This window comes from Solanum dulcamara, chromosome 12 (assembly GCF_947179165.1).
Source record: "Solanum dulcamara chromosome 12, daSolDulc1.2, whole genome shotgun sequence".
Taxonomy (NCBI): Eukaryota; Viridiplantae; Streptophyta; class Magnoliopsida; order Solanales; family Solanaceae; genus Solanum; species Solanum dulcamara.
This window is the reverse complement of record NC_077248.1, coordinates 2,747,887-2,772,533: the sequence shown is the minus strand read 5'-3', so window position 1 is coordinate 2,772,533 and position 24,647 is coordinate 2,747,887. Positions and strand designations below refer to the sequence as shown.

Here is a 24,647-nt window from a genome sequence, read left to right as displayed (position 1 = left end):
TATTATTCTTATAGATCATGTTTGTCGAAAATCGTGAGTTTATATTAACATTATTGTATCTTGTCAAAGATATGTGTTCAAGCTTTTTTAAACATAGCATATAGTTTTTAATCCTTTTTCATTAAAGTGGTTTAAATTAATTAATTAATGTTGACCGTGACACTAATCTTTTGATGCTTTTGATGAGAGCTTCCGTGTCTAGTCTAAAACCTTGGAAACTAATTACTCTCTACTTTTATATTTTAATAAATCCTGTTTCTTATACTTCACATGGGATGTTTTGACTTTAGAGTTGTCACTACTTGTTTTGAGATGGAATTATATGTTTCTCTATGTTGTAACAATTGTCGGTGTTCTACGTGTTAGAATTTTTATTAAAGAGTTAAAAGAGAATTTAATATATATAAGTAAAATATAATTTCAATAATATAAAAAGGACTATAATTTAACGTCCTAGTCACGGGTGGTACTACATACTGACAATTATGATTCAAAAGCACTTTGGAGCTTCTGATTCAAGTTTTTGGTTTCTTCTTTCGATCCCAACTGGTACTGTTTTTCACACTTTCCACTGGTGTAGTTTAGTAATTTAAATTAATGGTGCTTTGAAATTCTAATTTTTTTTTATTATTACTACTATTTTTGTGGCGTGGAGAACAAGTAATAAAATTCTCTTGATTTTCTTAAATGAACAAGTAAAATAAAAAGAAAATAGCGATTTTAGTTCCTATGTTATTGCATAATTTCAATTAGTCTCTGTGTTATTTGATTATGCATATTTAACTTTCATTTATTTGAAGTGTGCTGTTTTAGTTCTTGAAGAAAACAAAAGTTAATTATTTAATAAAATGATTATTTGATAATATATAAAATAAAATTAAGAATTGATGATTTTAAATAATTGAAGAATTATGTATATAAAATTAAAATTATATTTTATTCATTATCTTCATTTTATTCAAATGTTTTATGCTCTATTTTTTATTCCTTAGCGACTCTGCTGAAAAATTTCACAGAATTATCCATTTCACATTATTCGGTCCTCCTTGATCTGACATATTTTTTTAAAAAAATTTAATTAGAAGTTTTATTTACTAATTTAGATTAATGATGCTTTGAAATTCTAAATTTTATTATTACTATTATTATTTTGTGGTGTGGAGAAAAAGTACTAAAATTCTCTTGATTTTCTTAAATGAACAAATAAAACAAAACATCTAGATATAGGGAATAGATTCTTGACTGGAGCAACTATTCCAGAATTTTTGGAAGAATTGTTTAGCTAATAACACTTTTTTAAAAATAAAAATAAAAATAATCTCTTACACAATTTATGCACTTTTTAAACCACATTCCTGCAAACTGCAAAGTTTATGAGGAGACATTAGATCACATGATATATTTTTTTTAGTTATTCCATACGCACAAACGTTAGACAACAATCTAATGTTTATGTTATATTTTTTAGTTATTTCAAACGTTAGACAATAATCCAATATTTTATTTGTATGATCCAAAAATATATAAGCAAGTATTAGACTAAAGTCTAATATAATCCGGAAGGAAAATTTCCTAAAGAATATATTTGCACAACTTTAAAAATAGGAACAAAATCTAAATAAAGGTCTAAAAAATGTCATTGGCATAAAGAGAAAAATACATAAAATAGACCCAGATTAAAAGTAATTATTCGAAATTGCCCAATCATAAAGTAATTTTAGAAAATATCCCCTTTGCTCCAAATATATACCTGAGATATCCATTTAGTCTAGGCCCAATTCGCTTTTATGATACCATCACATCATTTATGTATATGATGATATCATTTAGTATTTGTGCAGTTTTTCCTAAATGTTTGATTCCTTAATGATAGCATAACATATGCAATATATTTTTATGGTATCATTGAGGAATTTAAAACTGCTTCATTAAGGATTTTCAATATCATAATAATATACGAATATAATATGGTAGTATCCTTCATGTAATATCGAATAACTTAGGAAAACATTTATGATACCATCATATACTATGATACCAACATGAGTTGTGGTGCAGTGGTGAGACTGTTTCACCCTTAACCAGAGGTCTCGAGTTCGAGTCTTAGGAATGAAAAAAATCTCGTTGGGAGTGTCACCCCCGAATGGGCCCTGCAGTACGCAATTCAACATTTGTAATTGTATCATGTCAATATATGATATATATATCATTCAACATTTATGATTTTATCATTTCAATATATGATATATACTTGAAAGACTGTTCATTAGTGAATTATATCATGCTATTATATATCATATTATGTGATGACGTCATTGAAAAATTATGAATTCCTCACTTGTAGGACTGCTCATCATTAGTCAATGATACAATGCTACTAAAAAAAGGGCAGCCCGGTGCACTAAAGCTCCCGCTATGCGTAGGGTCTAGGGAAGAGCCCGATCACAAGGGTCTATTGTACGCAGCTTTACCTTACATTTCTGCAGAGGCTGTTTTCAAGGCTTGACCCTGTGAAGATCACATGGCAGCAACTTTACCATTTACCAGTTACTCCAAAGATTGACTTAGTTGTACATGAATGAATGTAGGAAACCTTAATAATATCATAACAGTATATGAATATATTGTTATGATATCATTAATGAATGAGTAGTTTTGTGAATGAAGGAAGGAAGGAAACCTTAGTGCTAGCACAGTAGTATATTTACATACTGCGATGGTATCATACATGATTTGAGGAGTAACGATTATATGAAACACTCCTTAATGATACCATGTCAGTATATGTTGGTATCATAGAGATGTCGCTGAATGATTGAAGTAGACATCAATGATATATACTGTGGTTGTATCATTATGGATTGAAGCAAACTTCAATGATACCATGTCAGTTTATTGATATTGCGATAGTGTCATGGAGGTCTCCTGCTTTGAGGGAAGGAAGGAAAGTCGCGAGTCGGATACTTTGGGGGGTATAAATTTAAAGGGGTATTTATCTATAATTTTTTTTATGAGACATGGACTTAGTTTTCCCTTGCATAAATCAGCCTAATTATTGATGATAACGGGCCTCGAAAACTAGTTCAATGGTGGATCTATACATTTTAGTCCAGAAAATTAACATTTCTGTATAAACATAATGGGCCTAACAAACTAGCCCAGTGGACCCTATATATAGGTATATATGTTGGATCTCAATGGTTCTTATCGGGTTGGTTCGTCTTATGACTAACTAATGATAAATTGATAATAGTAAACCAATAGACATGAGATAACTATTTCAAATGATCGAATTAGGAATCAACAAATTTCTCTCTATTATCACAAGACGAATGTATTTGAATCTTCTGACTTCTATTATGTTTCAACACTATTTCGAAACTTTTGCATGTTTAAGTTGTATAATTTAGAGGTTCCTTCACTTTACATATCGAACATCCACAAAATCAATATACAATATAATTTTAAATAGACACAACATGCTCATACTATGTATCATTTTCTTCTTTTTGTCCTTGGTGGGTGGGTGGGTGGGTTGGGGGCTATAATTAATAAGTGTATACATTTCTATGATTTCAAACAATGGCATAAGGTTGATGTCACATTTATACTAGAAAGCAATATCTTGTGAAGTAATAATAAATACTACTGCAAGTTGTTGTTATACGTACTGTACTCTTAAACTTATCATTAATGGCATAGAGGGGGGGGGGGGGGGGAACTCTCCCTGTACCTCATAGAGTCATTATTCACCTTACTATAGCATTTATTTCTCAAGAACTTTATTTAAAAATGTAACTTATTTTCCCAGAAATGAACCAGTTTATTTCAATTTAATAATATCTTTAATTTTCGAACTATATCATTTTAAAGTGTTAATTCTTAAGCATTCTCTTAGTGTTTGTAAGCAAGTAGTGGCAGAATCAAGATTTTCACTAAGGGAATTCAAAATATGACGTGGATTTAATAACTACTATATATACATAAAAGATATAATTTCAACTAGGTATATATAAACAGTTTCATTGAAGAGGACTCTGATAAATCCTCTCAGCTCTATCTAACTTCGCCCATGATTGGAAATACGTCAAACGCCTCTCCGATCTAGATCTGTTCCCATGTTGGGTTAGGGAAACATATGAGCGATTACCTTCGCGAATCCAAACACTCTCACAAAGTTCACAATAAGAATAAGACCAATAAAGAGACTTCACAATTTGACTTGATTACCCTCTGGATGGGGTATATAACTTAAATTCTCGTTAAAGTTTTGCATACTAATGGTATATATTTCAATTTTTTACACTATTAAGTTAAATTTACCTATAACAAGAATAACTCTTTGTATGGCACGTATTAAGGTTCAAATCAAGATTCTGAGTACATGTTCTTTTATCATCATATAATACACAATATAACTTGAATAAATATTTTTGTTGTATAATGTTTCTTGAAACCACATATAGCAAATTAACAATAACAGTAATATATTCAGTGTACTTTCATAAATAGAGTTGAGAGAATATTACGTAAGCATATCTAATTTCTATCTTTGTGTGATACATTTTCGATAAACCCTGACTTAGAAGTAAAGAAAATGGCTTAGCGCGCTTACACACCCAAAGCATTAATATATAACAATACTTAATTTGGATTATTCATCAAATAAAATGAAGGAAAAATAACTTATTTCTTTCTTCTAATTAAAACATCAAAATTTTTAGCAATAAATATTGTTTTTTCCCTCTAAATTCCTCCCAAACTTCTTGCCTAGCTAGTTCTAAAACTCACCATTACAAAGTATAGTTTATAATAAATTCAAAACAAAGAAAGAAATCTTTTAAATCAAACAAATAACAATAAGCAAAAAACACCTAAGTCAAAATCCTAACAATTATTTGTACACTGATCATTTGGTCATTAAGCTGATCAACTTATGATTATGAAGCGCCAGTGTGTTCGAGGGGGCGGTGGCGGTGGCGGTGGTTGTAGTCGTGGCAAGTGTCACGGTGGTGGTAGTAATGGCAGAGGTTGTAGTGGTTGCGACGCGCTCACAAGACGGACACATAGTGAGAGTGGTGGCAGGAAGTTGCATGTAAAAAGGTTGTGAAGATTTTAAAGCTCTTAATTCTTGAAGTTCTTTGTGCAGCCTTTTATTCTCTTCTGTCAATGTCTCACAACATTTCTTTAAATATTCACAATCTACTTCTGTCTGCTTCAATTTTGTCCTGAAATTTTTCAAAAGAATAATCTTATAAATTTAATTTGAATTGAATATATACACAGTACGTATTATATTTTATTTTTTACCCTATCAATAAGTCACATCTATCACTTTTAGTTATTAGAGTAATTATTCTCTATGTCTCAATTATATAGTACTCTTGTTTTGACTAAGCTTGAAGTTTAACCAAAAAAAAAGATTTTTGAAAATTTATTATTTATAACAATCCTCGTGACCGTTTGGTTCACAGGAATTATCAGACCAGTTTTATGCTTACGTTACTATTATTGATGATTTGATTATCTTAGACCACAAGGACCCCAGTCGTGTTTAGCATGTGCCAAATAGCATTTTTTCCCCTTTGTAACTAAGGTTTTAATTGTACGCAGGTTGCGACTTAGACATTTGCATGATTATCGATCATTAAGATTAAATTGTAAATTTTGAAGTTAAAATATACTATATAATTAATTATAATGCTTAATTACCTTGCTCTTCTGTTTTGGAACCACACTTCTACTTGTCTTGGACGAAGATTTAACTGCTTTGCTAGAGCAAGCTTCTGTTTCTGCAATTATAATTTTTCATATTTCAGAACATCATCATCAAGAACAATGTACCATAAAAATTAATTTAATAAATAACATCAAATAACACCTAATTTTTCAGTATTTAAAGTTATATACATTAATAGTGTAGTATTTTTCCCACGAAATCTTATAAATTTACTTGTTAGAGAAGATCAATTACAAATATGTCTCATTTTCTAGGTCATTAAATTCCAATTTTCGAACATTGACTTCTAAATCCTTTAGGTAATCTGATCACGTAAATATTTTTCTTTTACATTATCAATATATAAGAGGTAACCATAACACAAGTCAATATATTATATTAATTGACTTCACAACTAAATATTTATTGTGTTGTGATCAAGAGGTCATGGTTCGAGATATGGAAACAACCTCTTGCAGAAATGCAATATAAGACTGTGTATACTGAATTTTTAAAATTCAGTCCTTGTCCAAACCCACGCATAACAAAAATTTAGTACACCAAACTACCCACATATTATAAGATCTACGCTATGACAAAAGTTACTGAATTTACGTGCCTACATAAAAGTCAAAGAGTGAATTCAAAACAATCATGAAAAATAATGATTAAGAGGTTTGACTTACAGGGTTGAGAGTGTTGTGTTCTTTGAAACTTTCTTCAAGAAAAGCAGATTGTTCTTTTGTAAGTCTAAGTTTTTTTCTAGCTGAAGCATCTAATTCTTCATCACTTGCTCTTGAACAAGAATAATTATTAATATTATTACCCCATCGATTATAGCGTTCACATTGATCTCTCTTCATATTTGTTAACTTTCCATTTTTATATATCGGAAAGTTCATCTGAAAACTTGATATTTCACTATTCGGAGATGAAAGCGCCGCCCCTTCTTCACCCTCCTCCGCCACCACTAACTGCATCCGGTTCATCTCCAACGCCTTTCCCTCAGCCGGTCCATTTGTTAAACCGGCCGGTTCAATAGCTACTGTTGAATAGTTCGAAATATGGAATGTTATTAGTTATTATAATAATGAAAAATAAAGACATCTGTTTCAAAGAATTAATCAAATTAGATTTACATCCTTTTCAACAGCATGCTCTATAATAATATATATAATTAAAATGTTTATGATAATTATGTCAAACAATCTATTTTTCAACAATGTGTTTTACACGCCTCTTTCAGCAACAATATTTCTACCTCACAAGACAAAATCCTGACCCTTCTACTGGGATCGATCTCACTGAATATATTGTAGTTATTGTGTTCTACACACCTTCTCAATGTTTCTTTTTTTTTTCCAATACTTTCTTTCTATGAAAATTTTCTCAAGGAAAACAAGTACCAAGTCCAAAAAGCGTGGCAAGTCATTAGAAATATCAACTTGATCGATCTCGATTCAACAAAAAATTAAAGATAATGTAAAATAAATTCTGTTTGATATACTAGCACAATTTTTTTTCTTCTGAACACTATATAGAACAAGAGTTTAATTAAGTTCAACGTATTGACTATATAAGAAATATTTATATAAGTCATTAAAAATTAATTGCTTATGATTATAGTAAGGGACCTATATGTTATAGCAGGTTAAATTACACTAATAATGTTTAAGTTAATTCATTACACTATTGTTATAAATAATTTAAATCCATGGAGCAATATGATTTATCAACAAATCAAAGAAAGTTTGTAAGAGCCCATAAAAAGGGATAAAGAAAAATTATAATAAAAAACTTAAATCGTTAAAGAGAGCACATATTTATTTACTTAATTATGTCTTCAACAGTTCAAACAGATGAAGAAGATATACTCACAATTTTGAGAGAGCCAAGGGAAAGAGAGTTGTGAAGAGGTGTTCTTAGAAACTCCAGGAGAAAAAGGGAGGAGATCAAGTTGAAGTGATGGATCTATTGATGACCTAATTTCTTGATGTTTTCTTGATCTTTTTTTTCTTCCAACTTCATCTTCACCTTCATTACACTTCCCTAAAACCATGCAAAACCCTAAATTATCATCTTTGCTCACCTTATTCTCATTTAAAGAGGAAGAAGAAGATGATGATTTTTCAAGAAACAATATTGGTTTTGGGGTATTATCCCCTCCTAAGCTCAAAGCTAACTCCATATTGAAAGAAGAAACAAAAAAATTTGGAGGAAAAAAAGAAGAAAAGAAGCTTTTGAAATGGGAAATAGTTGTGTTGAAGAAGAGAGAACCTAAAGGTCAATTTAAAAGAAGGCATTGTCCAATCCCTCTTTTAATACTCTATTTCTACTAGGTGTACTTTTCTTTTTCTTTCATCGTATTTGCTATTTGATATTTGTATTATGATTTGTTTAAATTTATATTCATGTATTGTAAAACTTATTTTTGAGGGCGTTTCTTCTTATAGAATTCTTTTTATTTTTAAGAACTCAAACTCGAAACTTCTAATTAGAGATTATATACTATGTATTTATTATTGAATAGAAAGATAAAAAGAAGAAAACCTCAAAAGGCTCTTCAAAATTCGCGTTTACTTCTATGTCCCAATATATGAAGCATTATATCATTAAATAGCTATTTTAAAAAGAAAATAAGAATTTTGAAATTTATGACTTGGAATAAGTCTTTAATATTTGTATGACAATTAGTTGTTTGATAAAATATTAAATAAGAATTTTAAAATAGAATTTTTTAATAATTAAAAAAAAATGTCCTTAAAAAGTAAAATTGGCCGACAAATACTAGTTAAATTAAGAGTGCACGTGAAACGACATAAATATACAGCGGGTTTATACTTATTACACTCTCTAGTAGGGGTGGGTTTAAAATTTAAAATTTATGTGTATTTTAAGTTAATATAGAATAATAATAATTAGATTTTTAAATTAGTGAATTATTTAATACACATATAATATTTAAGCAAAAGTTATGAGGTTTACATAAATCATATTGAAATTATTTTATTACACATGTGCTTGGACGAGAATACAATAGTTTTTTTAAAAAAATCTTATATTTGTATTAAATATTCTATTAAATATATATATAAATATATAAATATTTAATTATTAAATTTAAATTCATAAATTTTAAATCTTAACTTCGTGAATCCATAATTACACCGTAAATCCACCATAGAGTATTATTACATAGGATTATATACATTGTCTCTGTCTAAATAACTATTAGTTGTTATTTTGGCAACTCTTATCGTGACAATACTCCCTCTATTTTATATTAGTTGATAACTTTTCTTTTTGTGTGATGTTTAAAAAATTATAAATAAGAAGATAATTTTACTAATTCACCCTTTAAAAAAAAATTTAAAAACAAATGTGAACATTTTTAAAAAGAATTAATTGCAAGGATAATATAGAAAAAATTTAACTAATGTTTTCTTGATTTAGTAAGATGGACATCTAATATGTCATAACTATTTTTAGTATAATGATCAATTAATATGGGGCAGAGGGAGTATAAACTAAGTTTTATATATATATATATATATATATATAGTAGAGTATAACTTAAATCATTTTCGCTTTAATTGTGTTCTCGGACTTTGAATTTTTAAGTTGCTTAGCGCTATTTATTAAATTATGAGAGGTGTCAAATAGACGGAGTAGATTGAATTTTGATAAATTAATAAATGAATAATAGTTGATCCATTCAAAAGTTTTTGTGCTGAAATGAACTAACATGTGGATCGTAATTTAATTCGCATAAGTCTAAGTTTTATTTTTTTTATATATTCTTTTATAATTTTTAAGTACCTAATAAAATTTTTATTTTGTTTATTATGAATATGTATAAGATCAATTAAAAAATTATATTTTTAAAAAAATATTTGAACAAGATTTATTATGGATCAATTTGGGCTACATATTGAAATTGATAGAGTTAATAAATAAGTTTTTGAATGGATTGCCCCTATTTCAGGATGATCTTTAATTTTTTTCCCTCATATATGTTGGTCTTTAATTTTATCTTTATACTCATTTATTGAAAATTTATGGATCAAAGTACCATTATATATGACTTAATTCGCTCATTATAAGCTTATAAATTTTTTGGTTTCGCTCGACATATGTTGAAGAATTAAGTTATGCCGCATAAATTATGTAGTATTTCTATAACCTAATTTGCTTGACATAATTATAGAGAACTTATGGATTCTGAAATTAGTTTTTTGCTTTGTTTGACATAATGTCTGTAATAATTAAGTTGTGTGGTACAACATAACTTGTTACGCCTTATACAACATAATTTGTGGGGTTTTGAAATTGAACTTTTATTTCATGTGGCATAAGTTCTATAGGAATGATATTATGCAGTACGGCAAATTTTGTTATGCCCTTTACGACATAAACTTGTGGGATATTATGCTAGGAAGATATAAGCTTAGGTTCCGCAATTTTTTGTTGTTGTTTTTATGTCAAGAATATTTTTGACATTTTTTTGTTACTTAAAGTGATGACGACGAAAAATCAAAGCCCACAAATTTAAGAGACAAAAATTAAGCACCACCTTAAAATAGGAGCATTTGTGCGAATGGCCAATTAATAAATGGACTGATCATTTACCGTTCAAATTTAAATAAATTGAACGAATTATATTTTCATAGGCGAATTTTATCATCTGCTACTAATTGTGATTTATGATTGTGCGCGGTTTAGTTAAGTGAATGGTTAATATTAGTTCACTTAACCAAAAAATTTAAAAGATGATTTGTTTATAAGTTGGGTGATTTTATTAATTAGATGCCGATTAATTAACTCTCTATTATCTGAGTACTCGTGATAGCAATTAATTGTAAGTCATTTACATGTTTTATTTCTCATTATCAAATTATATTTTTGCATGCATATTTATTAAGTAAAATCTATGGACTATGTTACAAAAATAAGAATACAATTATGAAAAGTGTGATTTTGATGTCCAGGACAGTGAAAGCCATTTGAAGTCCAAAAAAGAATCTCAAAGTTTTTTTTTTTTCAGTCGCCTGTGTTTGACTTTAATTTTAGTTATTACTATTTCCAAAATAACCTCCTTTTATCGTAAAATATTTGTCATATTTTATTTTTCGAAAGTTAAATTAATTCTGAGTTGATAAATTAAATATTTTAAGATTTATTCTTTTATTATTTGTGGGATGAAAATGTGGACTTTTTATATGGTCCTGAACAATTTTACTCAGTATCAGACGCATCTCAATTCATTGTTTTCAATGTTGACCCCACTTCCCGCATGCACACACAAAATCTTATATTGTTCACACTTTACCTAGATGTCCGGTCTTGAGCGTGTGGAGGGTGGGCGTACAGTGTTACAGTCCCACATCGTTTGTGAAATGGGAACATGAACTTTTTATATGGTCTCGGACAATTCTCCTCTCATGATTTAGCTGTTGGAGTTAAGTTAGATCCAAGGTCCATTTTTTTGCAAAAAAAAGCTTACTATCAAAGACAACTCTATTCTCATACGGATAAAGTAGTACTTACCTCTCTATCACAATTTTTGAATCTAAATATATAATTACAATATTTTCTTACATATATATCTTAAATTTAATTAGCAATAAGAAATGATTAGATTGACGCCACATCTAGAATATAAATGTTGAATTTTGAGTTTCAAAAATAAGACATTAATATTTTGAGTTATAAATTATGAGACACCCACCCTATGTATGAGGAGCTTAATTATAACTCAGACGCATTAATGGAATTGTATAATTGCTGCTTATACGGCTACCAAAATCATAAAATAAAATAAAATAAACTGATATAGCATGACTTAATTAAAAGCAAAAAGTTACTATTAATGTAATGAGCGTCGTTAATATCGATTAGTACATATAAGTTGCAAATATTAATCACGTTTAAAAATATAGCAGGGGCCAAAAAATAGGTAGCCATAATGAAGGATGATTAAATGATCAATCATTAAAAGGCCAAAACCATCATTGTTTACAAATTTTAAACGTAACATGTAGTAAAGTTGTTCGTCGTTAATTAATAATTTCTGTGATTTGATTTGAGATTTATTGTGATTGGTTATCTAAATTAAAATTGTGACTTAATTAAGACATTTTATTGCGATCGTCTTAATCATAAAATAAGAAAAAGATATGTAATTTATATGTTGATTTTTTAAATTTTTCGTATGTTTCCTTCTTCTTCTTCTATTTTTTTTTTAAAAAAATCTTTTTAGTGATTTTTGTTATGATGAAAATAATAAATCATATCTTGTGTTAGCAAAGGAATTACAATGGCAAGAAAGAGGGATGAGTGGAGTTTACTATTCCTCCGTCTCATTTTAATTTTTGCTTTAGTTTGTTTATTTCTTATAAATAATAATAATAATTTTTTAGAAATTTAAAATTATATAGTTCAATATTATTTCCTACTATAGTCTTAATATTTTAAAAAAATAACGATATATAGGAGAATACAACCAATCTACTTTTATTAGATAAACATAACTTAATATATAATACCTTATTTATTATTTTTTAATTAATACGAAATGAGAAAAAATGACAGATAAAATGGAACGAAGAAAATAACATTTAAAAAGGTGATTAAAAGTTTGGTCGGATTTAATATGGAATTAAGACCATAATTTGCCCCATAAATTGAACCCACCCCCAACATATGTTTTATCTACCAGACAAACAAACCACATTTAGCAATTCCGAAATATAAAATACAATAAATGATAGATTAAACTTTGTAGAAGTGTTAAATATTCCTATTATTACTTACTACCAATTATCACGACTTAAATGATTAAAAGCCTTGGTGACGTTTAGCCTAAATAAAACTACAATGGATGTCTCTTGGAATCCAATGATGGTATGTATAATGGTTTGTTGGCTTATCGGTTGAATCATCATCATTCGTTTGCTTGCTTACTTTCATAATAAGGCGTTATTACAATTAACTAATCATATTTGTGAAAACGTATAACATATATTTACTAACGTTAATGTGACTTGAAATATTGAAATGATTCATATTTTAGAGTCAAATATCGATGAGCGCATTAAACTATTCATATTACTGATCGGGACTCTCATCTCCCCGACACAACGATACAATTGATAAGAACGCACGTTACTATTAGGCTTATAGCCCATCGTGCAAGCTGCTTACTAGAGGCTCGATATGTCAAAAGCAAGAGAAATCTCATCCTCTCTTTCTTTTTTTCGCCCCCATATATGTTTTGATTGAAAGAGGGAACATGAGGACGTAGAAAAGGAATCCTATCAACTTGCTTCAACCTAAAATAATAAGTTCATGAGCTTGTCTTATTTCATTGTTGAGAAATGAAAGAAGATTCGAGAAGACTTCCATCTTTAATTTCATTCTCACTAAACTTGTAAATATTGAGTGCAGAGTAAAAAAAAAAAACTTGTTTCTTTCACGCGTACTGTTGATTTAATATGGTAAATTATTGAGGGGTAAAACGTACAGTTACAAAAATGTGGTCCATTTAACACTAGGGGAGTAATTTTGGTTGGATTTTAATTGAGAAACAAGAAAATGTGGGGGGGTTTAAAGAAGGGGGTGGGTGGTCCACAAAACGCATGGGATTTGGCTGATTGATTATTTGAAGAAGGGTCCTTTAAATTATTATTTTTAATATTCGTATTAAAACTCGATTAAATCTTAATTTATGTATTACAAGACTTATTTTCGTAGGTGATACTGCTAATGTAATTTTTTCATTTTTAGAAGTTCGAATTCAAAACTTCTAATTAAAAATTAAAAAATCTCAATCATTTTATCACAACGTATTGATGAACGGTCCTTTAATTTTATTGTTTTCTACAATAATGATAAAAAAAAATTCAAAAAAAAAAAAAACAGATACACATGGCCAGGAATATAGGTCAGGTTTGTCATGCTTTTGGGATCCTTGCAATTATTGAACTCATGCATAGTCTTTAATGATAAGAATGATAAGTTCCACATTAAAATGGAGAAATATATTATATGTATATATAGATGGAATTATTGGAAATTATTTAGGGATGGCATAAAATCATAAATTTGACATGGGATAACTAACCCCTTTCTCCTTCTCCACCCACAAGAAAGGAAAAAAAAAAGGAAATTGAAGAGAAAAAGAAACTTATCAGAATTGAAATTTTAAGTTTTATAGGTTCTGAATAAATTATTTATATAATTAAGTGAATTTTTAATATAATTATAAAATTTAAGTTAAAATTATTGAATTCATAAACAGATCTACAACTTTGCCGCTAATGGTTTATACATTTTATTATTTTTAGATCAAACATCCTTCTAGTAGTCCTTTTTTTTTTAATTAATAACTAAATAGATAGTTTTCTTTATGCATTATGCCAAATTTCTGGCCACAATTTAAGCAAAGGTGAAAAGTTAGTTCATGAAATTTAAATGGTTTTCAATAGAGGTTCCCCCCCCCCCCCCCTCCCCCCATATAAAGGGCCAAAACTAGGGAGGCGTCACTATTTATAATTCCAATTTGCTATGTATTATTAATTCTATCAATCCATAAAGTTAAATATCTCTATAATAGTGTTATTTATTTTAATAATTTTTTTAATATTATAGAAAAATATTATTATAATAAATATATAATATAATATAAAAATATTCAATTATGATTTTTTAAAAACTATTATAATAAAATATTATGATAAAGAATAATTGTTATGAAGAGATATGACTGGAATTAATTAGTTTGAAAGGATCGGACGAAGGCCTTAAATCAGTAGGGTAATAGCATAGCTATTATTGAACTCCTATTACGTTACTTAAGCCTACTCTTTCTTCAAGACATGAAATGAGCAGCCGAAAACGGCGGTACCTATTTGATTTTAGATTCTTTCTTTGAAAGAAAAGAGAAAAGGGTTGTATTTTTGTAATGCAATGGTAACAACTTATGTTATATATTAAGGTCTTCAAACCTAAATTTTTTAGGCATAATTAGCAATTTAGATATAATCATTACCTAAGATCATATGTAATTTGAGAAGAAAAAAAATACTTGAACATAGAAAATAAAATATATTGTGATTGATTAATCATATATATAATAATCTTAGTGTTAATCACATTTGAATGAAATGTCTAGAGGTCAAAAAAGGAGGAAGAAAATGCAATAATAGAAAGAACATTAATAATGAGAGATATACTCATGATTAGTGAAATCTTTTCCTCAATGATTTTCTCAATGTGGTAAATTCAAAACCAAAAAAAAAAATGAAAAATGAAAAATGTGAATAGGAAATTAATAAATAAATATTGTGGAAGGGCATGTCACGTGAGTGACGCATGCAATAATTAGGTAAAGAAAATTTTGCACCTAAAAGATGGCATACATAATAAAGAGTAGAAATAATTATGTACTGAAATACTTAAGTTGTGATGGGGATAGTTGCATCATCCACAGCAGACAAATTCCTTACTTAGTAATCATATGTATATTAGGTGTGTGTAAGGAAAATGTTTTTTTTCCTTTTAAAAAAAAATATTTTCAAAGTTTAATGTGTAAGTAAAAGATATTATCATAAAAATATTTGTATATAATTAAAAATAATTACTATATATGAAAAGGTGGGGTTGGGGTTGGGGTGGGGATGCGGATGCGGATGCGGATAGTGGGGATGGGGATTACGTTGAAGGGGATGAAGATGAGGCGTGTTAGAGGGTGGGAAGAACACAAAATTTGTGGAACTTATTTCCCTACTTTCACTGTGAAAGTATTTCTTATTCTTTAGAAACTTATTTATTTGTAATACGATCGAAATGATCAAATGTCATACTAAAGCTAACAAAGCAAATATGAAAAGACGATAATTAAATCAGATACAATAATATACCAATTAAAAAGACACAATATTTTTGCGTAATTCAATCAATCCATCTAAATCTACAAAAGGATATTAACAATTCAGTACTATATAAAAAAAGTATAAAACATCGAGAAATTAAATCTAACAAAATTTACTCTAAATAAAAAGAAATTTACACAAATGATAAAATAACACTTGCGTTCCACAAATTTCTTCCTTAAATAAGATTCTCAAATCCTTTAGGATTACATTGTGATGATATCAAATAAAAAGAAAGTATATAATCCTTTCAAATCTTTTTTTCTTTTTTTTTTTGATAAATATCTAAATGCAGGTTTATATCACCGAAGCATAAACTTTTCCTGTTGACACAAACTTTATAGTACCATCTTTTCATTTGTTCTATCATTAATTTTGTGCTTTGACGGCTTTTTTCTTTAAAAACAATAGAATAAATTGTGGGGTGGGGTGGGGTGGGGTGGGGGGTAAGGAAAGAAGAAATGGGAGCGAAAATTATAAGGAGGAAAATCAAACTTTCACTAACAAATGAAATTTTTAAATAGTCAATTAATTGAGCCCTTAAGATTTTTTTTGATGACTTGTTTATATTATTGGACCCATTTTGCAGCTAAACTGATCACTACATGTTTTATTCTTTGTTTAGCCCATATTTACTATATGTAGTGATGAATTCAATATTTGAATTTTATGAATTTTAAATTTTAAGGCCAGCTACCTCAAGTATTAGAAGTGAATCTAAATTACGTCTATGTTTTATCTATATTTAGTAAATTTTCTAACACATACTCATAAAATTTGAGCTAAAACTCACTAATAACAATAATTTTGAGCAATCGTAATTGAAAAATAGTCATTACTCTTAATATAAAAAAGTTTTACTTGTGTAATTTGAAATTTCAAACTACTAATTTCTTTCCAAATATAAAGTTAAAAAGTGGTTAGTGATCGTTATTTCTATGAAAATGATGGACCAGAGAAGTATTGAAAGGGAATCATTATTTCAAGTTTTCTTCTTGAACCTTTTCTCAAACGTATAGAAGTATGAGGTTTTTGTGAAAATAAAATCTTGAACTATCAAAAGGTCGTATTGAGATGGATAGAATCCCTTTTGAATTCAGTTTTGAGTATAAAAAAGTTCTAATAAGAAACATTTTCCTTTAATTAATTTTACGTAATATAATTTTAAATTAATTGAATCCCAAAATAAATATTATACGCCAATTGTTGACCATTTTACTCTATTCTTTCTTTTTTGCTTTATATGTGGTCAGAAAAGAAATGATCAATTATTCTTTCACTACTTTAATCATAAATCTCAATTCTACAATCATAACTTGCTATAAAGCATGACTCCAAGAGTGAAAAAAATTCACTTGATATGCATAAAAATATAATATTTAAAAGTTTATAAAAAGATGTATTTGTTATGTATGGATGTATCTATCCAAGTGGTACCCAACCACTTGGATAGTTGGGCAAGTTAGGCAAGAAAATTGACTCCTTGTAATGCCTATATAATATGCACATTCTGTGCAAATGAACGAGTGAATACATACAGAAAAACACGCACAACTCCTATCTTTTCCTCTTTCCCTCATTATCTCTCTTGTTATTATTTTCTCCTTCTTAAATTATTAATCTAGTCTATTTTACAACACGTTATCGGCACGAGGCTCCGGCTAATTTTCAAGGTAACAAAAGTGGTAAGAGTTTTATTTAATTTTATTTTTATAAAATGGCAAATATTTCCAAAATTGAATTTGTTGCTTTGGATATCTCTGGAAAAGATTACTCCTCATGGGCACTAGATGCCGAAATTCATCTTGAATCGATGGGTCTGGCAGACACCATCAAAGATGATAACACGGCATCTAGTCAAGATCATGCAAAAGCTATGATTTTCCTCCGCCACCATCTTGACGAGGGTCTTAAATTACAATATCTTACATTAAAAGATCCCTTGAAATTGTGGAAAAATTTAAAAGAAAGGTATGACCACCTGAAGTTGGTCATGCTTCCACAAGCACGTTATGACTGGTTAAATCTGAGACTGATGGACTTTAAAAATATAACTGAATATAATTCTACTTTATTTAGAATTATAGCTCAGTTAACTTTATGCGGAGATGAAATCACGGAACAAGATAAACTTGAAAAAACATACTCCACATTTCCACCCGCGAATATGCTCCTACAGCAGCAATATCGCGAAAAAGGCTTTAAAAAATATTCTGAATTACTTTCTCACCTTCTTATTGCTGAAAGACATAATGAACTATTAATGAAAAATCATGATAGTCGGCCAGTTGGTTCTTTGCCACTCCCTGAAGTGAATCAGGCAAATTCTAACCAACAAGAAAGAGGCCATGACCCCAGTCGTGGTCGTGGTCGTAGTCAAAGAAGAAATTTTAATCATGATGCTCGGCTGACACCGAGAAATAATCAGCAATATAAAAGGCAGGGTAAAAAGCCAGAAGCTTTACCGAAGAATAATTCAGAAATAATATGTCATAGATGTGGAGGTGTGGGGCACTGGTCGCGGATTTGTCGGTCATCAAAACGCTTGGTTCAGCTATATCAGGCATCGTTAAAGAGGGCAGAAAATAATCCAGAGACAAATTTTATCTCTGAGGACAATATTGAGCCCATGCATCTGGATGTAGCTGATTTCTTTAATTTTCCAGAAGTAAATATGAATGTTGATAAGCCCGATAATATTTAAACAATTCTCTTTGTTGTTGTATGTATTAAATATTATGTTTATATTTTTCTAGATCCATGTAATAAAATAAAATTTTGTATAATAAATTATGTATTAATTATAATATTTACTTTCTTTCTTTGTGAAGAAAATATGAAAATGCCTCAAATCTTGTTTGGATCAATGATAAATCAAGAAGATATTTGTGTAATTGATAGTGGAATAACTCATGCTATTTTTAAAGACGAGAAATATTTTTTCAACTTGCTTAGAAGAAAAGCTAATGTTACTACGATATCTGGCAATTCCAAAATGATTGAAGGCTCCGGAAGAACTACTATAATTCTGCCTAAAGGGACAAAAATTGTTATAGAAGATGCACTATTTTCTTCTAAATCCCCAAGAAACTTGTTAAGTTTTAAAGATATCCGCAGAAATGGATATCATGTTGAGACATTAAATGAAATGAATATTGAATATCTTGGTATAACCAAGAGTGTCTCAGGCCAGAAATATATTTTGGAAAAATTACCAACTCTGTCATCTGGCCTATATTATGCAAAAATTAGTGCAATTGAAGCAAATATGATCGTAAATCAGAAGTTTACTGATCCAAATACATTTGTGCTATGGGCCTATGGCATGATCGAATAGGTCATCTTGGATCAATAATGATGAGACGAATTCTTGAAAATTCAACTGGACATCCGTTAAAGAACCAGAAGATTCTTACGAATGATGAATTTTCATGTGCTGCTTGTTATCAAGGCAAATTAATTGCCAGGCCATCGACCCTGAAGGTTGGCATCGAATCTCCTGGATTTTTAGAGCGTATACATGGAGATATATGTGGACCTATTCATCCACCAAGTGGATTGTTTAGACATTTTATGGTCCTAATAGATGCATCATCTAGATGGTCTCATGTGTGCCTGTTATCATCTCGCAACCTGGCGTTTGCGAAGTTGTTAGCACAAATAATAAGTTTGAGAGCGCAATTCCCAGATTATCCAATTAAGGCCATTCGCCTTGATAATGCTGGAGAATTTACATCCCAAGCATTTTATGATTATTGCTTATCAATTGAGATAAAAATTGAACATCCTGTTACTCATCTTCATACTCAAAATGGCCTTGCAGAGTCATTTATAAAGCGCCTACAATTGATAGCAAGACCTCTACTAATGAAAACAAAATTGCCAATTACTGTTTGGGGTCATGCTATTTTACATGCAGCAGCACTTGTACGTCTAAGACCGATACATTATAATAAATACTCTCCGTCACAATTAGTATTTGGTCATGAACCAAATATAGCCCATTTAAGAATTTTTGGTTGTGCAGTATACATGCCTGTAGCACCACCACAACGTACAAAAATGGGCCCTCAATGAAGGTTGGGCATATATGTTGGGTTTGACTCACCCTCCATAATTCGATACCTTAAACCGTTGACTGGAGATTTATTCACTGCTCGATTTGCAGATTGTCGGTTTGATGAAACAATTTTCCCGCCATTAGGGGGAGAGAAAAAGGAACCCGAAAAAGAAAAAAAAATTGCGTGGAAAGTTTCATCACTATCACATTTTGATCCACGCACCCGCACATGTGAGCAGGAGGTCCAGAAGATCATCCACTTACAGAAAATAGCAAATCAAATGCCAGATGCATTTACTGATTTGAAATGGATAACTAAGTCGCATATCCCTGCAGTGAATGTACCTATCCGAATTGATGTCCCAAAAGGACCATCTACAAGTATCATAGCTTCTGAATCTCAAACACGCCAGAAGCGTGGTAGACCGTTGGGTTCAAAGGATAAAAATCCTAGAAAAAAAAGCGTAAGAAATAATAAAGATGATACTACACACGAACTTCCTGAAGAAGGTCAAGGTTTGAGTAATCCTAATATTCCTGAAGAAATCAGTGAACCCGAGACTCAAGTGAATGAAGAACTTTCAATAAGTTCTATCGGTGATGAGATAAATTTAGATCGATCAAAAATTACGGTGGATAATGTTTTTGCATATAATATTGCAATTAACCTCATGCAAGATAGTGAAAGTCTTGAACCTAAATCCGTCGAAGATTGTCGACGTAGATGTGATTGGCCAGAATGGCAAAAGGCAATTCAATCAGAATTAGACTCACTTGCTAAACGTGAGGTTTTTGGACCTGTAGTCCAAACCCCTGAAGGTGTAAAACTAGTTGGTTATAAATGGGTTTTTGTTAGAAAACGAAATGAGAGAAATGAAATTGTAAGATATAAGACACGCCTTGTTGCACAAGGATTCTCTCAAAGACCCGGAGTCAACTATGAAGAAACATATTCACCGGTTGTGGATGGAATAACATTTCGATATCTCATCAGTTTAGCTGTACATAAAAATCTTGAAATACATCTAATGGATGTAGTTACAGCTTACCTTTATGGTTCACTTGATAATGAAATTTACATGAAAATTCCAGATGGATTAAAATTGCCTGAAGCATGTAATAAGTCTCGGGAGATGTACTCAATAAAACTGCAAAGATCATTATATGGTCTGAAACAATCAGGGCGTATGTGGTATAATCGCCTAAGTGAGTACTTAATAAATGAAGGTTATATTAATGATGTTATTTGTCCATGTGTTTTTATTAAGAAAACGGAATCAGAGTTTGTTATACTCGCCGTTTATGTTGATGACATAAATCTCATTGGAACCCCTGAAGAGGTCCAAAAGGCAATTGAATATCTAAAGAAAGAATTTGAAATGAAAGACCTTGGAAAGACAAAACTTTGTCTAGGTCTGCAAATTGAACATTTAGCAGACGGAGTTTTTGTCCATCAATCTGCCTACACTGAGAAAATCTTAAAAAGATTTTACATGGAAAAAGCACATCCATTAAGTACTCCAATGGTTGTTCGATTACTTGAAGTGGAAAAAGATCAATTTCGACCTCCAGAAGAGGATGAAGAAATTCTTGGTCCTGAAGTACCATATCTCAGTGCTATTGGTGCACTTATGTATCTTGCTAACGCAACTAGACCTGACATAACATTTTCTGTTAATTTGCTAGCAAGGTATAGTTCATCCCCAACGCGAAGGCATTGGAATGGTATCAAACATATTTTGCGATATCTGAAAGGTACTATTGATATGAGTTTGTTTTATACTAACAAAGGTTGCGCAGACCTTATTGGTTATGCAGATGCAGGTTATTTATCAGACCCACATAGAGCTCGATCTCAGACAGGTTATCTGTTTACACACGGAGGGACTGCTATATCATGGCGATCTACAAAACAGTCCATTGTTGCTACTTCTTCAAATCATGCTGAAATAATAGCAATTCATGAAGCAAGTAGAGAATGTGTGTGGTTGAGATCGATGATACAGTTCATCAAAGAAAGATGTGGTCTAGAAAATAATGTTAAAATACCCACAATTATATTCGAAGACAATGCCGCGTGCATAGCTCAATTGAAAGGTGGCTTCATAAAAGGAGACAGAACGAAACACATTTCACCAAAATTATTCTTCACACATGATCTTCAGAAGAATGGTGAAATTGATGTACAACAAGTTCGTTCAAGTGATAATCTTGCAGATTTATTCACAAAGGCATTACCAACATCAACTTTTGAGAAGCTAAGGCATAAGGTTGGAATGCGCCATCTCCAAAATATCAAATGAAGCTTTCATCAGGGGGAGTAAATACGCGCTGCACTCTTTTTTCCTTAACCAAGGTTTTGTCCCACTGGGTTTTCCTGGTAAGGTTTTTAATGAGGCAGCATTCAAGGCGTATTACCAGTTATGTGTACTCTTTTTCCTTCGCTAGATTTTTTTCCAATGGGTTTTTACTAGTAAGGTTTCAACGAGGCACAACATCTATGGAGACACATTACACGTGGACATCCAAGGGGGAGTGTTATGTATGGATGTATCTATCCAAGTGGTACCCACCCACTTGGATAGTTGGGCAAGTTAGGCAAGAAAATTGACTCCTTGTAATGCCTATATAATATGCACATTCTGTGCAAATGAACGAGTGAATACATACAGAAAAACACGCACAACTCCTCTCTTTTCCTCTTTCCCTCATTATCTCTCTTGTTATTATTTTCTCCTTCTTAAATTATTAATCTAGTCTATTTTACAACAGTATTATGTTTATATCAAATATGTTTTAGAATGATTTTTCCCTTACATCCCCCCCCCCCCTTCTTTACCACCACCCACACACAAAAAAAAAATCCTAAAGTCTTTTTTCTTTCATTCTCTATTATGTTCAATCCTAATATTTTACTTTACGATTTGACCCTTCACCTTAAACCTATTATTTAGATATAATTATCTTCTCTTATGGAATTAAGAAGGGCTAAATCCAAAGCATTTAAAAGATAAATGACTAATTAACTACTTTGAGACAAAATAATTATAGTAGTTCTAGCAATTTCAAATCTTGTAAAAGTAAATATTATTCTACTATCATGAAAGCAAAAACTCAACAAGTACTCCAAAACTTCAAACAAATACCCATGTTTGATTTTTGTAAATTGACAAGTCACATAAACTAGGATGATAATAGAATATTGGAAATATAGTGACCGTCAAATGAATATGATTCTTTTATTTTTAATTAAAGATATCGAGTTTGAATTTTAGAAACGGAAAAAGTTATATGGCAAAAAGCACTCAACCTTTTAGTATGCCTTACGGAACAAAAATGATCCAATATCTTTGGTAATAGGTTTAAAATAGTCACTTAAGTATTGTTTGAGCAATTTTAATTGTTTAAATTTGTTAGAAATGGACATTTTCAATCTCTATCAAATATTTATATAATTCTAATTATTAAATTTAAGCAAAACTGTAGAAATGAAAAAGAAACTATAATAATTGCTAGAGGATGCATCATTATGATCATCATCAAACTGTATTGCAATTTATCAGATTGCATCAAGGAGAAAATAACAAAAATGGTCCATTATCTTTAATATTACTCCATCCATTTCGAGTTACAAGTCAAATTTAGGCTAGTCCGCCTATTATGAAAATAATTATTGGTTTAGTTAGTTTACTATTTTATTCCTATTAATTGATAGGATTTCAAAAATATTAATTTACTATATTTTTCTAAGATATTAACTCAATGTTAATAAACTGAAGGTGTAATAGGAAAAAAAATTCCCGTAATAACTAAATATACAAATCAAATTAAAAAATATTTGACAACTAAATCGAAACGAAAGGAATAGCAGGTTTAGATAGTCATGACTTGTGTATGCCGATTTACCAATAATATATTAAAGAAAGGCGAAAATGACGTCAAGTCTGCATGAAACTTATGGGCTAAGCCACATTTGTGCTATAATGACTATTACAATAGAAAGCAAAATTATTAGACAAAGCAAATCCGAAAAAATTGCCTCAGTTTAAATTATTCTCTGCGACTCGAAAACATGAAGTTATTAAATTTAATGGGAAATGTAAAAATAAAAAGAATACTATGATAATAATGGTTAGAGGATGCATCACTGTGATCATCATCATCATCATCAAACTGTATTGCTATTTTTTGAGTGCCTTTTGTCTCTTCATTTGGCAGCATTTAAACAGCATCCCAAGTTTATAAAAGTGAGATATATGATTAGTAAATCTCATAATGATTAGATAAGGAGAATTAGAAGAGCATGACAATTAACTAATCATGTTGTCTCTCAAGGAAAATACAATATCCTTCTTCCATTCATTAAAAAAAGTGGTAGATGTCTTTTCTCTAGTAAGCACAAACACTTTATTCAATTGGATAAAAGTCTTGAAGTGCTCTTGTGTTCTCATTAATAATTATTACATTAATCAATTGCTTTATCACCTAATCTTAACAAACAATAATGTTGACAATTATGCAAATGTTATTTTCCTCTTAGTTTAATATAATTCAGATGAAGTTATTTAGATTTTGTCGGTTTACCTTCAATTTGCCTCACTAATCAAATAAAGATCAATCTAATCTCTCCCTAACTAAATGGCTACTTTTTTGAAAAAACAAGATTTACCCAATCATTTCACAAACCTTACCTAACTCAGAGATAGAGAAGATATTTTTTGATAGACCCTCAACTTAAAAAAAAAACCGTCCAAAATAATCCAAAAATTGAAATGATTAGAAAGAATAGATAATAACAAAACAACATATAGCAACAAAAGTCGAAGGTAAAAAAACTACATAAGCAATACGATGACTACTATCCAGCATGGATGAATAGCATGACACATTGTTACCTTCTACCTAGGGCTGTTCACAGTTTTGGTTAAAACCAAAA

The 24,647-nt window shown here is 30.0% G+C and overlaps 1 protein-coding gene across 2 annotated transcripts; it reads right to left on the bottom strand.

The window, feature by feature from the left end:
• Nucleotides 1-4,671: 4,671 nt before the first annotated feature.
• Nucleotides 4,672-8,012, bottom strand: LOC129876573 (homeobox-leucine zipper protein HOX11). 2 transcript variants are annotated; one of them, XM_055952039.1, is made up of 4 exons: nucleotides 7,598-8,012; nucleotides 6,406-6,764; nucleotides 5,713-5,792; nucleotides 4,672-5,228 (listed from the first exon to the last, which is right to left on the bottom strand). In XM_055952039.1, the coding sequence occupies exons 1-4, from the start codon at nucleotides 7,905-7,907 to the stop codon at nucleotides 4,910-4,912; spliced, it is 1,068 nt and encodes a 355-aa protein (XP_055808014.1). In that variant the 5' UTR covers nucleotides 7,908-8,012; the 3' UTR covers nucleotides 4,672-4,909. The 2 variants fall into 2 exon arrangements, with proteins under 2 accessions (XP_055808014.1, XP_055808016.1); XM_055952041.1 differs by having other exon boundaries at nucleotides 6,406-6,761.
• Between the last annotated feature and the right edge of the window lie 16,635 nt (nucleotides 8,013-24,647).